Source organism: Trachymyrmex cornetzi, unplaced genomic scaffold (genome assembly GCF_001594075.2).
Source record: "Trachymyrmex cornetzi isolate Tcor2-1 unplaced genomic scaffold, Tcor1.1 scaffold37, whole genome shotgun sequence".
Lineage (NCBI taxonomy): Eukaryota > Metazoa > Arthropoda > Insecta > Hymenoptera > Formicidae > Trachymyrmex > Trachymyrmex cornetzi.
This window is the reverse complement of record NW_017298429.1, coordinates 324,026-338,623: the sequence shown is the minus strand read 5'-3', so window position 1 is coordinate 338,623 and position 14,598 is coordinate 324,026. Positions and strand designations below refer to the sequence as shown.

Here is a 14,598-nt window from a genome sequence, read left to right as displayed (position 1 = left end):
GGAGAAACAAATTAAGGAATGCGTGTAGTCGTCCGAAGAATTTCACAAGGATCGCTGAGCGTGAAAGTGCGAAAAGAGGGAGCAAAAGACTAAACGCAGGTCCTCGGCTCTGTTGGCATCTGCTTACGAAGCGGAACTCGAAACCATGTGTCTCTTCAAAGCACAGCGACCGCCACCGGACTGCCCCCACAAAGATCGTTGGAAATAGCGTGGCTGTGGTGTCTGTTCGAGCTTAGTAGACTACCTCGGTAGGACCCACGCACACACATATATACAACCACATACAAATGCGGTCCCTAAAGAAGCATCCATGAACCGGATCCAGAGTCCGGCTACATCCTTTATCGCCTATTGTCGCGTGACACGTAGACCCTTACCTATCACATATTTTTCCCGAGGGATTTTAACAAATCCTAACAGGTAGGTACCCCAGACAACACGCATATTTGAAAGAAATCTTTTAAACATATATGTTGTTCGTGCAGTAAGACGATAAAACAAAAATAATTTGAATATCTTAAATTACTCAAAAATACCAAAATATGAGATATATATAAAAATATGAGTTTATCATTAACTAAATCACTTATATTACAGGGTAAAAAACATATTTTTTTAAACGTGTCTTAAACATGTTTAATTGATGTTTTTAATTATGTTGTAAATGTTTTCTTTTCAGTATTGTTTAAAGCATATTTGAAGCATTAAAAACATATTTAAGAAAAAATACAATGCTTTATTCTTAAAAAAAAAAAAGTCTTTACCAACTCTTATATATATTGTCATAAATTTTTCTACTCAGTTTTTTTCGATATGAATTATTAAATTAAGATTTCACTTCAAAATATAAAAACTGGTTACTGTACGTAAAAAGCTAATATATTTTTTTAATTACTCCAGAAATATTTTATATCATGATTCTTTCTGTCATTCAATTGACAAAACTTTATCGATGTTTCTTATGTCGCTAAGATTATACAAATATCTATCCTATCAATGTTCTAAGAATTTGAATTAATTTATAGCACCGCATTTGAAACATTGAGGAACATCTATTGCAAATGTGATGAAAGAAGAAAATAAAATAAATTTATCAATTTGGATTCTTTTTCAGTTTTATTGCAATGAATATACATTTGAAATGTATTGTACCAAGTGTAACTTAGTACAGTCTCTGTGGAGGTCCCATGGTAGATTTAATATGAAGCGAACGCACGTTCTGCCAATGTTTTTTTAACAAAGAAACAAGGAAGTTTATTGAGAGATGGACATTTTGCACCAACTCTTCAGGCGTCATTTCAACGTGTCCAACGGCTACTGACAGACACAACACCTGTAGAACAAAAACAGTCATTGTAAAAAGATAAGTTTTAAATTGAAGAAAAAATTTTAACAGAGAACTATTCAGTACAACGCACCTTTTTCATTTGGAATTTGATGGTGGCCTTGACTTCGTCAATCTTGCCGACCATCGATTCTTGATGAGACAACAGTCCAGGGAATTTACCGGCTTTATTTAAACCAGGACCGAGAAGACGAGGAATTTGCTTGATCAACGATTCGCTAGCCAAGAACGCATCATATTTTTTTGCTGTGAAAAAAAAAACGTAAAAAAAATTATATAATTTTAATCTTCAATAAATACCATAACTCATATTAAAACTGGTAGTTTCTTTAATTTGTAAACAAATTTTAAACTTAAAAAACATATATCTTTGTAAAAAGAAAATAAAGATTTTTTAAACAGATTTTTCAATAAAATATATGTATCGACACGGATTGAGATGTAATGATACGATTCACATTACCCTCACCAAGTGAAGAACTTTAATCTCCTTCCTCTTGACGACCACCATTGTTTGAATATTAAGCAATGATGGTGCTTTTGGGAAGGTCGAATGTACAATTATTTCATATTAAAACACATGCAAAAACATATTAACATACCGAGTTTCTTGACGAGCTTTTTGTTCTTGTTAAGTTTCTTCAAAGCTTCTGCATCCATATACGGAATATTATTAGCTTTAGCTTCGTCACAGTGCTGTTGGTCGCCAAGAACACATACTTGCATTTTTGGTCTAGGGATATTCTTCAACCTAACAAAATAAAACTCAATAGTTAGATTAATGTTTAAATAAACGTTTATGTCTCATGACTTTAATATGATTGTGTGATTTCTGCAATATTCATTTTCATTATAGAATCATATTGTTAGAATAACAAATTTTCATATCATATACACAATTATATGAAAAAATAACAATATCTAAGCCCCAATGTTCTCAGATTTAAATGATTAACTACACAAATTCTTCAGATAATACATGCAATAAATAAAACATCATAGAACACTGTGGCGACTCAATAAAATTTAATTGTAAAAATGATACATATACGAACAACTATTTGTTATATATGTTTATTGATTTTCAGATAGAATTTGTAATATTCTCAAAAAAATTCATATTTCAAATATTCTCTATTTCATTTCTTCTTTTACTAAGGGTGATATTCCAAGAATAATAACTTACCAATAGGATCATGATCCTATATAATTTAAATAACGGTATAAATACCTCCCCAATTAATTTAAGACCCTGGGTGCAGGTCCGCTAGATAAAATCTAGCTCCCTGACATTACATGAGGCAATTTTTATATGCTCAATAAGGAATATGATATATTAAGATTTTAAAAATGCCTCAAAGTCAGGTAGAAACATACTTGACGGTGCCTGAGAAACGCTTATCCTTCTGTGGATCATAGTTCTTCAAACCAATCTGCAGTTCTATAGTTTCCAAAAAGTTTCTTTTCTTATCTTGCGAGTTTTGGAGCACAGCATTTACGCACTCGTAAAGAGTGTCGCGGGAGACCTTCGACCTGCAATCAGAACGAAATAAAATGCACGTGCACGATCGTCTTTTTGCTAGTCCAAAAATTCTTTTGTATGAAAAACTTGATAATTTCGGCAATTTTTTTTCATAATATATAAAATCATCAAAAAATTAGTGCTTTATTTATTTACATCAGAATAAAACAATTTACAGCTTTTAGGTTTTCATTGTCACATTAATGGTTATATCAAAATACTTGCATTATATTAGAAAATATTCCAAAAATAATATATCTTCGTTAATAATTGTCGTTTAATGCGTTGATTCGTAGCAAAATGGCAAACTTTACGCATGTGATTGCAATTATTTGATAGGATTAGATACTCACGTCATTTTATTAAAAAGAGGACGAACAAGACACGACTAATGTTCTTCGAGACTGATACCGGAAAGAAATGGAACGTGATGTGCGTGGCTGGTGGCACAGGGACAGGAAGTGCGTCATTGGCGTCGTTCGCTAGATGGCAGTGTATTCGATGGCAAAATTGGCGAATGTAATAAAGGTCCCTAGGATCAGACATGGCGGACATGTTATAGATGAGTCCTAGAATCCCTAGATAACACAAGGAATCACCTGAAGACCATTAGCTCCTCTGTGTGGATAAAACGTGAACTACATAGCCATTTCCACGAATATATCAACTGGTAACGTGCTATGTCTATAGTCTCGGAGTATTCTCGAAAGATACGAAAATGCAAGGTTGTGCGTTACGTGTAAAATATAATGATCTACATCTTGTTATCTATATAAATAATCTATCGAAGTCTATATATGTATATTTATGATAATTTATAAATTTTGCATTGCTTACATAACGTAAATATTCCTTTTAGTTCTTGCATACACAGTTTAGCTTTCCTCTTTTTTTCCAATACGAAAAGAAGAAAAGAAGAAAAATCGCAAGTTCAGCTAAAAAGAATTTAACAGCTCTTGAAATATAATAGGGACTCCAATCCTGAGTGAGTCCCCATTAGCGAAAGAGCGAGAAACGGGCGAGTACCGGCCGCGCTTGGCAAGTGCTGTCACCTATGGTCGACCGATAAAGTACGGGTACTGGCCGAGCGGAGGCGCGCGCGTCCACGTGAGACGATCAGCTGTGCGCATCGCGGGTCGCGGGGATTCGATAATCTCGCGCGGAGGCCGCGGAGGGGTGACTACTGACTGTGCCGTTGTGGTCGTGGGAGTGATTCTCGTGCGTGTTCGCGGTCTACGCGGTCTTCGCGCGTCGCGTGACACCAGCTAGCTAGGGCTAGCAGTTAAGTGTCGAGCGAGGCACTCGAGGCTGCTCGAGGCCGATTGTTGAGGAGGGCGAGCGCGATCACGACGTTGAGGAACGGTAGGCAGTCGCGGACGAATCGGCCGCGGTACGTGCCTCGGTGGCCAACGGGGCATGACGGGAACAGGTGACAATAGAGCCGCGCCATGTTAGATTTCACGAGATCGCGAAACGCGCGCCGCCGCCGCCGCTGCTGCTGCCGCCGCCGCCGCTGCCGCCGATGCTGCTGCTGCTGCCGTTGCTGCCGCTAGCTGCCTACTACCGCCTGACTACTACCGTGGTGCTGATACTGTGGAGAAAGAGTGAGAGAAAGGGAAGGAGGAGATTTACACTTTGTTTTCCCGTCTATCGCACGCGCTGCTTTCCTCACGACGGTGATCCACACGAAAATCATCCAAGCTGGATAGGTTACCCGAGTATCTCCGCGATACCGTGGACTGGTTTATGGGGTAAGTCCTCTGTCTCTCTCTCGCTCTCTCTATCTCTATCTCTCTCTTCTCGTTCTCTTTCGCGACACGAATAAAATAAAAGGCTCCGTCGCGCACTTCTCCCTCCCCCCTTCCCCCCTCTTCCCCCTCGTCTGCATGCCGCGCGCTGTCCGACCTGTCCGCGACCTCGTGTACCCGCTTCTCCGGCGCGGAGTGAGGTTAACCTCCAACCTGAGTTAACCTGCGTCCGTGAACGAGGGAGTGAGCGAACGAGCGATCGCCACCGTCTCGGCTCTCGCTCGCGCGATTATCCGCGCGCCCGGCTCGCCTTTTCCCCGCGAGGAGAAAGTAACCGCGACGAGAGAGTCCGTCGATCGCCATGCGCGACCATCTCCGTGGATTTTCGGTGCGAACGAGCGTCGCCTCGGAACATCTTCGTCATCGTCGGTCGAGGTGACGCGTGTGACCTACCGGGCCGCCGAAATACTACGCGTACGTGCGCGTCATCGCGTCCAGCTATTCTGTCTCTCTTTCTCTTTCTCTCTCTCTTGGACCGGAGCCGTTTTTTTCCCCCGAACCGACAAATTCGACCTGGATCCGTTACTCTTCATCCCATTGATCCATTCTCGCGTTTTGACATCGAATCCCCTTGGCGCGATTAAGAATTACGTTGGGACTTTAGGACAAACGTTAACGTTCTGGCTTCTCCAATTGGAGATCGCATTGTTTATTTCCGTAATCAAATCTCAAAGTCTCACCGTAAAGCAATCAGGCGAAAAAGATATAAAAATTTATTATCTATTTGTGGAGTTAGAAACTATTTCCGCGAAAAAAAAGTTTTTGTTTTTTTAGATATTGGGAATTTTCCGAAAATTCGAAGTTCTTACGTAAAATTTTTCAGCATCATTGTTGCTCATTCTTGCAGTCGATGACATCAAGATCACAATCATGGGGAATGACTGCTGAATAGGTCTTTTTTTAGGTACTGAATAGGTCACGTCGCGTCGGTCGTCTCTCTTTCGGAAAATTGAAATCTCTTTGGCGGCTTTACTCCTTCGGTAAAAGTTTGATATTATGATGATATTTAATTTTGATGAATCAAGTATTGTGTTTGATAAACTGACGGAATGTAGATAGATAACGAAATTTTTTTTTATTAACTTAAATAGACCTTAATGCGAGATTTTAATACTGAATATTTAATGTAAGTTAAACATGAAAGGCATGTCTACACGATGTTCGGTCGAATTAATTTAATTTTTTAACAAAAAATTAATTTGTTTTGGTTTGATTTTTTGAAGTTAAAGTTATCTTTTTACTAAGAAAATTTAAAATTAAAAAAACTCATTACTTTATCTCTAATGACTTTTATTGTATTTTATGAAAACAACGCGATAGATAGAGAGAGAAAGTGTATTTAATCACATTTAGCGCCAATCGAGGTTGGTGTAGGCTAGAATCAGTCGCATGAACAGTTTCGGTTTACTTATACTACTTAACGATTTTCCCTTTGCTCTGTACCCACTGCGATGCAGATTCTTCCATGATTATTGTACGGCAAGTTTAATCAGTTATCAAAGGACGATTCGCAGAATCGTAACAGCTTTCTGGCTATACACGAATTTACTTATATAAGATATAACGTTCGTTTATCTATTCAGACTTTTGGATCAGAAAGGGTTAAAAGTCACTGTTATATTCAGTTATAAAATCATATTTATTTGTAAGGTGGACTCGATGTTTATAATACATAATTATTTCGTAATTATTACAATTAGATAATATAATGATTCTTTATTAATATTTTTTAAAATTATCTTTGCCAATTAAAGATAGCTCGGAGTATTGCATAATTATTTACAATTATAAATATATTATTACTATTGTAATTATTTTTTATAATTTTTGTTGTATAATATAATTGTTAATCATATGTATGTACACGATTGTATGTATACACATCCTAACTTTATGATTATTGCTTACTTGATATTTAAATTAAAATAATGTGATATAATGTGGAAAGAAATTTTGAAAAACTGCCAACTAATTGAATACATTTAGCATGTCTACCTCTGTTAACGAAAATATTATTTTTGCAGTCTCTTAGTCTTATTCTTCGCTGCAGTGTTAAGTGTATAATAATACTCGACGATAACAAAGGCGATATCAAGTACGACGGAGTCACATTTATCAGACTTAATTCGCGAGCATGCAAACCTCTCATATAACATAAGCGGAATTCGTGTTACAATTACCGTTGAATCGATGATGGATCAGCGATCCTCCAGTTCTATTCCATCGGGATATCGCAAGCTACTTTTCCAAGCTCCCGGAGCGAGCTTTTTCTGCGAAATTTATGCATAAGATTTCCCCCGTGACACACTATTTTGTATATTAAAATTTGCACGCTGGATTCTCCCACTCACCTCGACGAAATAGCATGAATAATTGTGAATTTCATTTTACTTTTATCGAATTTTTGAAATCAATTTTGTAAGGTCCAAGATCCTTTGTGCTCTGACCGTAAATATTTTCGTAATTTCTCAAAAAATCAGTAAAAGCATCTCTATATGTAACATCATGCATGTACATATGTATTTGTACAATTGCCAAATGTTTCTTCTGTTAAACTCGTTCATTATCACGTGTATTTTTAGAATAACTTTTTTCTATTTTTTAAATATATGTAGCTTGCATAATTTTTCAATCTATGGCACAGTGCCATAGATTGACGTGCTCGTTTTAATAACGGTTTCTTTTTGCCAGGTCATGAACAAAAATATAGTACCTTATTTAAGGTAATATATACGACAAAAATATAGTACCTTATTTAAGGTAATATATACGACCTCGATATATTTTGCAAACAAAATATATTTATCAATTTCAATTTTTATTTACTATAACAGAATATCGAATTTGTTTTATTTATTTTTAGCTTGCTACTCCCGTAATAGTTGCTGCTGAATAATTCGTCTTGCCAAGAAGTTAAAAATTATTTGAGCTTAAATAAGGAGATTGTCAAGCCGAGCGTGAAAATCGATTTTCTTGGAAATGGATTCTCATACGAAAGAACTTCTTTTCTGCAGCATTCATTTCTTTGTATAGAATCTTTACTTTTCCAATCGGACTTTGCGATTACTAACGAAAAATCTATCAACTCCCGAAAATAAACGACGTTTCGCACTTTATGCTTGTTTCTTTCTGCGATTATATCATTTAAAGGCCGCCGGTCCGTCCGACCCGGACGTTTTCCTTTATGCTGATGATTTAATTAGCGGTATCTGCCATCGGAGTTAAACGGACGTCGTTAAAGCTTAAAGCATAAATACGTTGCTGTGTCGTGTAAATCGTTATTGTATTATTAGTTCGTAAGGGTAAAAAAATATGACCGTTAAATGCATATTATTGAGAGCATCTTGCTCTCAATAATTGAAATCGTGTAATGTGCTGGATGGCACTTGGGCGTATCAACTACAACATTAATTAGAGCAGTCAAGAGAGAGCTTATTGTTTTTGTAAAATATCCTGAAATTGATGGGAAGTGATTATACTGTTTTCTTCCCGTGAAATTTCGACTCTTTTTACGTAACGAAAGGTCGGTTTTCTTTCGTAATTCTTCGAACTGTGACATGCGATATTTCAACGTCATTTGCATTGTCGCTCGTTCCAAGGGCAGGATCTTTCGTTAATTTATAATACTTGGTTGGAAACGGCAGTCCGAGTGTCTCTAGCAAGCGGGCAAAGTCTCTGTTCGCTGGCGCGAAACCGAACGTAGCGATGACTCACCTCGATCTCTCGTCGTGCGATTGGCTTCCTCAGTGATTCACGCACGGTTGCACGTTCGCCAAAACGTTCGTGACGTGACGTTTCCAGCACGATATGTCGCGCGTGCCGATCTTTCCGATCTTCGAAGAACGTTGAAGAGAGCATTGTGATACCCGAGCAATTAGTTTCGACGATAGCGAGCAGGGAACTCGAAACGTTAACTCGATCTTACAGCTGAAGCTCGATCTTGTATCTCAAAAAAACCAATCGATAAATATAGATAAAGACGTATTTATAAAATTAATGTCAAATGAATAATTCGAACGAAACCAAATCTCTTCTGTCTTGAAACTTATAATATTTAAACAGATTTTTTAAGTCAATGTTTATCTATAATTTATTCCTATTTCTGTGTTTCCGCTTTCGAAAAATCTTCTGCCTGAGGGGTTACGCAATTTTCGAATTAATCTAACAGATATTTACATAGTGATTTTGAGATTTTGGCTCGTTCGTGCTACGATGCTAATCTTCTCGATTACGGCATGATTTGATAAATTTAAATCCGTTCGATGAACACAGAAAAGGTGTTTATACGTATGCGTGACGTAATTCGTAAAGATGTCTATCCTACGTGATTAATCAATGTAATCACCGCCTGAAAAATTATGGCACATAGTGCAGGTTGTCTTTTGTAACGAAGAGGTAGCGAAGACGTAAATACTAGTTTTCTGAACTATCAAATTTTTTTACACTTACCTGAACATCTGTTATCGGACGAATCGTTTAGCAGAAAGAATTAATTTAGAATACCAGGAATATACGACATAAACTATATTGAATTGGCAACTACACGTATCGACAATTGTGTTAATGTATCAGCAAATATTTTACACTAAACAAATTTTCTTATACATAGATTGCGCGATGTTATGAATTAGGAATCGATACACGTATATATTATATTTAAAAAATTTCTTACTCGTAATTTTGTTTTGATTTGTGCAATAAAATATAAGTGGCATATATAAGCGAATAAACAATAGGTAAATTAAGTATACATAAGTGCCAATAGAACGAGCTATTGAATAAATTAACCACGTACGCTCATAATATATTCATTTCTACGTTCAAGAATATCAAGTATTGCCTTGTCAATTCGTTTTGTCCGCGGCTCTCATATACGTGTTTTACCTCGGATATGCTGTTTAATAATTTCGAATATATCATTTGCATTGCAGCACAATTAATATTAAACAAATGTCCAGAATTTCACGGATATTTGAACGCATTTCATTAATTCTTAATCATCTATATGTATTTTACTAAACCGAAATCAAATACGAGAAGAGACTATTTTTTTTAAATAATACTTTTCAAATAATTGTATACCGCGGCGCAATAGGTTCAAAGTATAAAAGTGTAAAGAGTCGTGCGTTGTATTACGCAAATATTTACTTGTTGACCCGCCGCAACACATATACTATCACAAAAAACATCGGTATTTACAGTTTCTAGTTTATATAAATTGTAAATCCGACAACATAGTTTAAAAAATTGATATTTAATTTTTCTTTCTTATTCGGACCCAATATTAATATTCAAAATCCCTTCTAAAATCTCTTTCAATTTATGTATAAGATATTTTCTATTTTATGGACTTATATGTGGGATTACAAAAATAATAATTTTTAATATTTTATATATGTTTTTAGTCCGTTATTGGGAATGATAACGTTTTTTGCAATATTTTAAAATAAAACAAAGCGTTTACAATTTTATAAAATAAAAATCAATTACGAGACATCAGAAAAAAATTTCATTCTCTTGAATATATCTGGTTCTAACACATCTGGAAAAAATGAATTGCATAGGAATTATCCTAATTACACATGGATCTTAATTATGGTGTAATGTCACGTTCAGTTTCCTCAATTTCACCGATCTTAAGGAGGTTGTAAGGCAAATGCAATATGTTAAGAACTACTTGAAAAAATTACAGACTATTCTAAATTTCATTTAATAGTAATGCAAAAAAAAGAAACAATTGACCATCTGGATCAAAAGTTATTTAAATAAGTAGTAATATTTTTTAAATTTGTACTCTAATATAAATATATGAAAATGTGTTATAAAATAATGATAAAAATCTCAATTTTTTTATATAAATACTCTAGGAATTCAACAATATTTTTGTGAAGTTATCTTGAGATGCAGACATTAATTGTTCAGTAAATAAATAAAATTTGTTATTTGTTATAAACTAATGGTGAATCTCAATGAAACTTTGCATAAGTCATGTTTAGTACTTAATATATTTATATAAAAACATTTAGATTTTTCTTATTATTTTAACAATTTTTGTTTATAACAATAAAACTAGTAACAAATAAAATAAATAACCTATAAAAATGTGTTGCTCAATAAAACCAGAATGTTATAAACACAACTTTCACATGTATGTAGTTTGTTTAAAGTGAAAATATTAATATATGTGTTTTATGCCCTTACAACCTCCTTAAGTGTTAACGAGAGTTTCAAAATAACGTTCACCTGAATGAACATTGGCATTGTGAACAAGAACTCCTTTTAACTTAAACGCACCTGTCACTTTATTTCACAAGATATAAGGGCTATTTTATCGTTTTTTTTTTTACGATAACAACTCTGCACGCGATTGCATGTGAGCATTCCGCTGGTTTTTCCGGGTAAACAAAGTTATCACGGTTATCATAAAATATCGCTGCAACTGTTGTCGTGTCATCAAAGACTTTACTTTCGTATATACGAAAAAAATCACGGTAAAGCTACGCGTAAATCCGTTTCTTGTTAACGAACGTAATATAAACATCGTAATAAAGTTCGACGATTGAAGGACAAATTAAATCTTATCTTTTAAAAAATGAAAAATTAATCTTAAAAAATGAAAATTAATCTTCACTCAGTTTCAAGCGACTTTTTCTTAACAAATTTTTCATTTGACCTGATTCGTCGAAATATTTAACATTGAGAATTAAGAGTGTATAAAAAGAGTACATTCAATTAAAGCTTTATTTAAAAAAAGACTTTTAATCAGCCAAAGAACACGTCTGCCAAATTTGATGAATTTGCTTTAGAGAATCATGTTGTATGAAATACTAGAATATGACATTTAATTTTATTTGAAGATGCATATAAATTTGAACTTTAACAAAATATTCTCTTTTTATATTTCTTACAGGATATAAGATATAATAATACATCTGAAGTGGTTCTAGGTTTTAACACTATTATTGTTTTTGCACTTTGATTTACCATGCTGTAAGGAGTTAATCAGCTGATGGGGGAAAAAGAGGTGGGCGCTGTCAAACGATGATAAATTGCTGAACAATAATACCGCAATTAGTTTTTTCCACATCCCTTTACTATAATTATGTCAAAATATACATACGCTATCGTTTAAGGGCATTTTCATGGGACATGGGTACTGTTTACGCGTTTTATACTTACCTAAAGCTCCCAAAGGATGTGTCGCGGTCTCTAAATGCCCAGGTCGACGTCGCATTTACTTGACATTCGTCCGCACCCTCGTTATCTCCATGCTCATTTTTCACGATAATGTCATCCGACGTCTTCCGTTGGCAGAGGCATATTCGTGAACGGGGAAATGGCGGGTGATTCATGGACGAGTGAGCAAAAATAATCTGCCTCGCGAAAAAACTCCCGCTCCGATTGATAACAACCACTATTTGTTATCAGCAATCGATATCGGCCGTTACGACAAAGATCGATAATAGTATTCTATCGTGAAATTTGGCGCGTTTATGTTATCCACTTTATTTATACATAATTTCAAAAGAAATTCATAAGTTAAGCTACAGACAAAAGAAAAAAGATTGTTTGAATATTTGACAAGTTTATACTAAATATCGAAATTGTCTTTTTTAAATGTAATAAAGGAATATCTTCTCAAACAACACGCATTGTCTAGAAAACCTTTTTATGATATTTTTTAGATATCTTTTAGACATGTATGTCCCAAATTGATATTTTGAAGGATGTGTTTATGACGTTTTTTAGGCATGCTTGTTGTCTGGGTTGACTTTCCGTTATATGATTTTCTTTATTTTCCAAAATATTCCTTTTTATCTTTTATCAATGATCGTTCAATGTCGGGCCCGATAAAAAGGACATTGGGTCTGGTCATGATACTTAATGGCGAGTCGATACGGAATATCGATAGCCTGTCGAACTTAAGCATCATTCGTGTCGTCAGGTTTTCCGATCCAACGACGCTAATAATAGTTTCCTTGTAGCATTCGTTCGCAATTGGCGACGGTCACTGTATATCGGCCAGTTCAAGCTGATCGTGCTGCACCTCGATATCTCTTCGCTACCGACGTAATTAGCATCAATAATTCTCTTTCAAGTGACTACCACTTTTTTAGTCTTAACAATATTCCGTTGCCAATTCGTTTTTCGATGTTCTGCCATCCAGATCACAACGTTACTATTCGTTTCAGCATCCTGTAATTTGTTGATAAAATTTTCTTTCGATAGCTTGTACCTCTTCTTCGATCGCAAATACATAATATCGTGCGCTTCCACATTATTCATTCATGATGTTATTATTGTAAATACGATAAATTTTTACTGATGAACGTAAAATCACAGATCCACGATGTATATAGAAGTGAGCTTTATTTCAAAATATTAATTTTCGTTTTAGATTTGATTAGAATCGGAATTTGATTAGTTGAAATAATGATGACGTAGGCTTGCAAGGTCATAATTTGTAATTCAAATTTATATTAAAACTCATATAATGTTGGAAATTGAAGAGAAATCCATCTTTTTTGACATTTCTCCGTCTATAATGAAATTGTCTTTAAATTCGCCGACAGTTCTGCCATTGATGATTGAATCGCTAAAAATGGAACACCCCCATTAGGGTAGGCTGGGTATAGTCACATTGAGTCGATTGTGCGTAAAAAGAATCACTGTCACGGGGCGAACAGTTTCGAAAGCAAACTCAAACGCAGAAAAATATGCTTTACGTATTGAACGGCCTTAACCTTTCACATTTGTAATGAGAACTCGCGAACCTGTATCATGTATTTATTCACACAGATAGAATACATTGAGTGTAGCAATACGTACATTATATCCACCGGTTGTGTCCCAAGCTCGTCCGGAAGCACTATCAAGATTATCACCTGCAATGTTGCAATTAATAGAAACGTTATATTCCGCCTTTAGCTCTCCATTTATGGAATAATCCTACGCTCCCGTTATACAACCGGTTTTAGCGAAAAGAAGTTTGCAAGGAGTCTTCACCGAAAATTGCAATTTACACGCGAGTTTATATTTCAATCACCATTTTGATTTCGAAACGCTCTTCCGCCTGCCCGAGAGTGTCCAATATTTGTTTCTATATAGCAAACAAGCATATTGTCATGAAGCCAATAAGCGAAGAAACAGTCCAGTAGCAACTCGTCGACGATTAAACCTTTATGTATTTTATTGATTAGTCCTCCGAGACAACGGAAATTGGGTCAAAACTGACTCGTTAAAATTTTCAGACATACATGTGTCACGCAGCTATGTTTCGGCGGTATTCGACTAATTTTTTACATTATATATAAAGCAATTAAATTTATTAACGCATAAATAATTTCATATCTGGTATAACCTTATTTTTATTATATATATGAATATATCTGTAATAGGATACATAAATATATATCTTATTGTCTATATGCGCGGAATTTGCTTTCGTTACATTTTCTAAACATTACAAACACATTCACGTTTTAGAGTTTATACCTTCTTTAAAGCCAATGTTTTCTATTTGAGACAATGGTTTCTGTACTTTAGCTTATCGAGTACCTACTCTTTCGCTTCTATCGCTCTTGGACCAAGTTAATTCTCTCGTGACATCTCTGTTGGATCTTCTTTTTGCCGAACGCTCACCGGGGGAACGACCCTGACGAGCAACAGACAATGGAGTGCTCAACTGGGAATTCGAGATCGGGTGATCTCGCGTTGCGTCGTAACACGGTAACTGACGAGGAGAACTTGTCCGGTTTCGACTCGGTCAATCGTTAATTGCATTATGACGAGTCCGTTCGGGCGAGGATGGTAGGAAGGAAAGGGGGACAAAAAGGGAGGAAAATATAGCGGCGACTCTACTGTACTCTGACCTGAGGAAGCCCCTGATACTCTTTCTCTCGGGCCGTTCTCTCCATTTCCCT

General features: G+C 35.5%; 2 protein-coding genes across 2 annotated transcripts in view; one reads left to right on the top strand and one right to left on the bottom strand.

Moving 5' to 3' along the window:
• Nucleotides 1-1,097: 1,097 nt before the first annotated feature.
• On the bottom strand, nt 1,098-3,297 carry RpL10Ab (ribosomal protein L10Ab). The gene is made up of 5 exons (XM_018511320.1): nt 3,221-3,297; nt 2,723-2,878; nt 1,948-2,096; nt 1,419-1,591; nt 1,098-1,333 (listed from the first exon to the last, which is right to left on the bottom strand). The coding sequence occupies exons 1-5, from the start codon at nt 3,223-3,225 to the stop codon at nt 1,163-1,165; spliced, it is 654 nt and encodes a 217-aa protein (XP_018366822.1). The 5' UTR covers nt 3,226-3,297; the 3' UTR covers nt 1,098-1,162.
• Nucleotides 3,298-4,008: 711 nt separating this feature from the next.
• Mob2 (MOB kinase activator 2) overlaps nt 4,009-14,598 on the top strand; it is a 29,697-nt gene continuing 19,107 nt past the window's right edge. The window contains exon 1 of the mRNA XM_018511368.1: nt 4,009-4,618. Within this exon, the coding sequence (XP_018366870.1) occupies nt 4,614-4,618 (5 nt within the window). The 5' untranslated portion in view covers nt 4,009-4,613. The remainder of the gene's footprint in view (nt 4,619-14,598) is intronic.

What these genes read in the sequence shown, in the direction of transcription:
- RpL10Ab (XM_018511320.1), bottom strand. An exon ending in AAAGCTCGTCAAGAAACTCG is followed by an intron (nt 1,592 to 1,947) that starts GTATGTTAATAT and finishes TTTTTTTCACAG; the next exon opens with CAAAAAAATATGATGCGTTC. An exon ending in TCAAATTCCAAATGAAAAAG is followed by an intron (nt 1,334 to 1,418) that starts GTGCGTTGTACT and finishes TTTGTTCTACAG; the next exon opens with GTGTTGTGTCTGTCAGTAGC.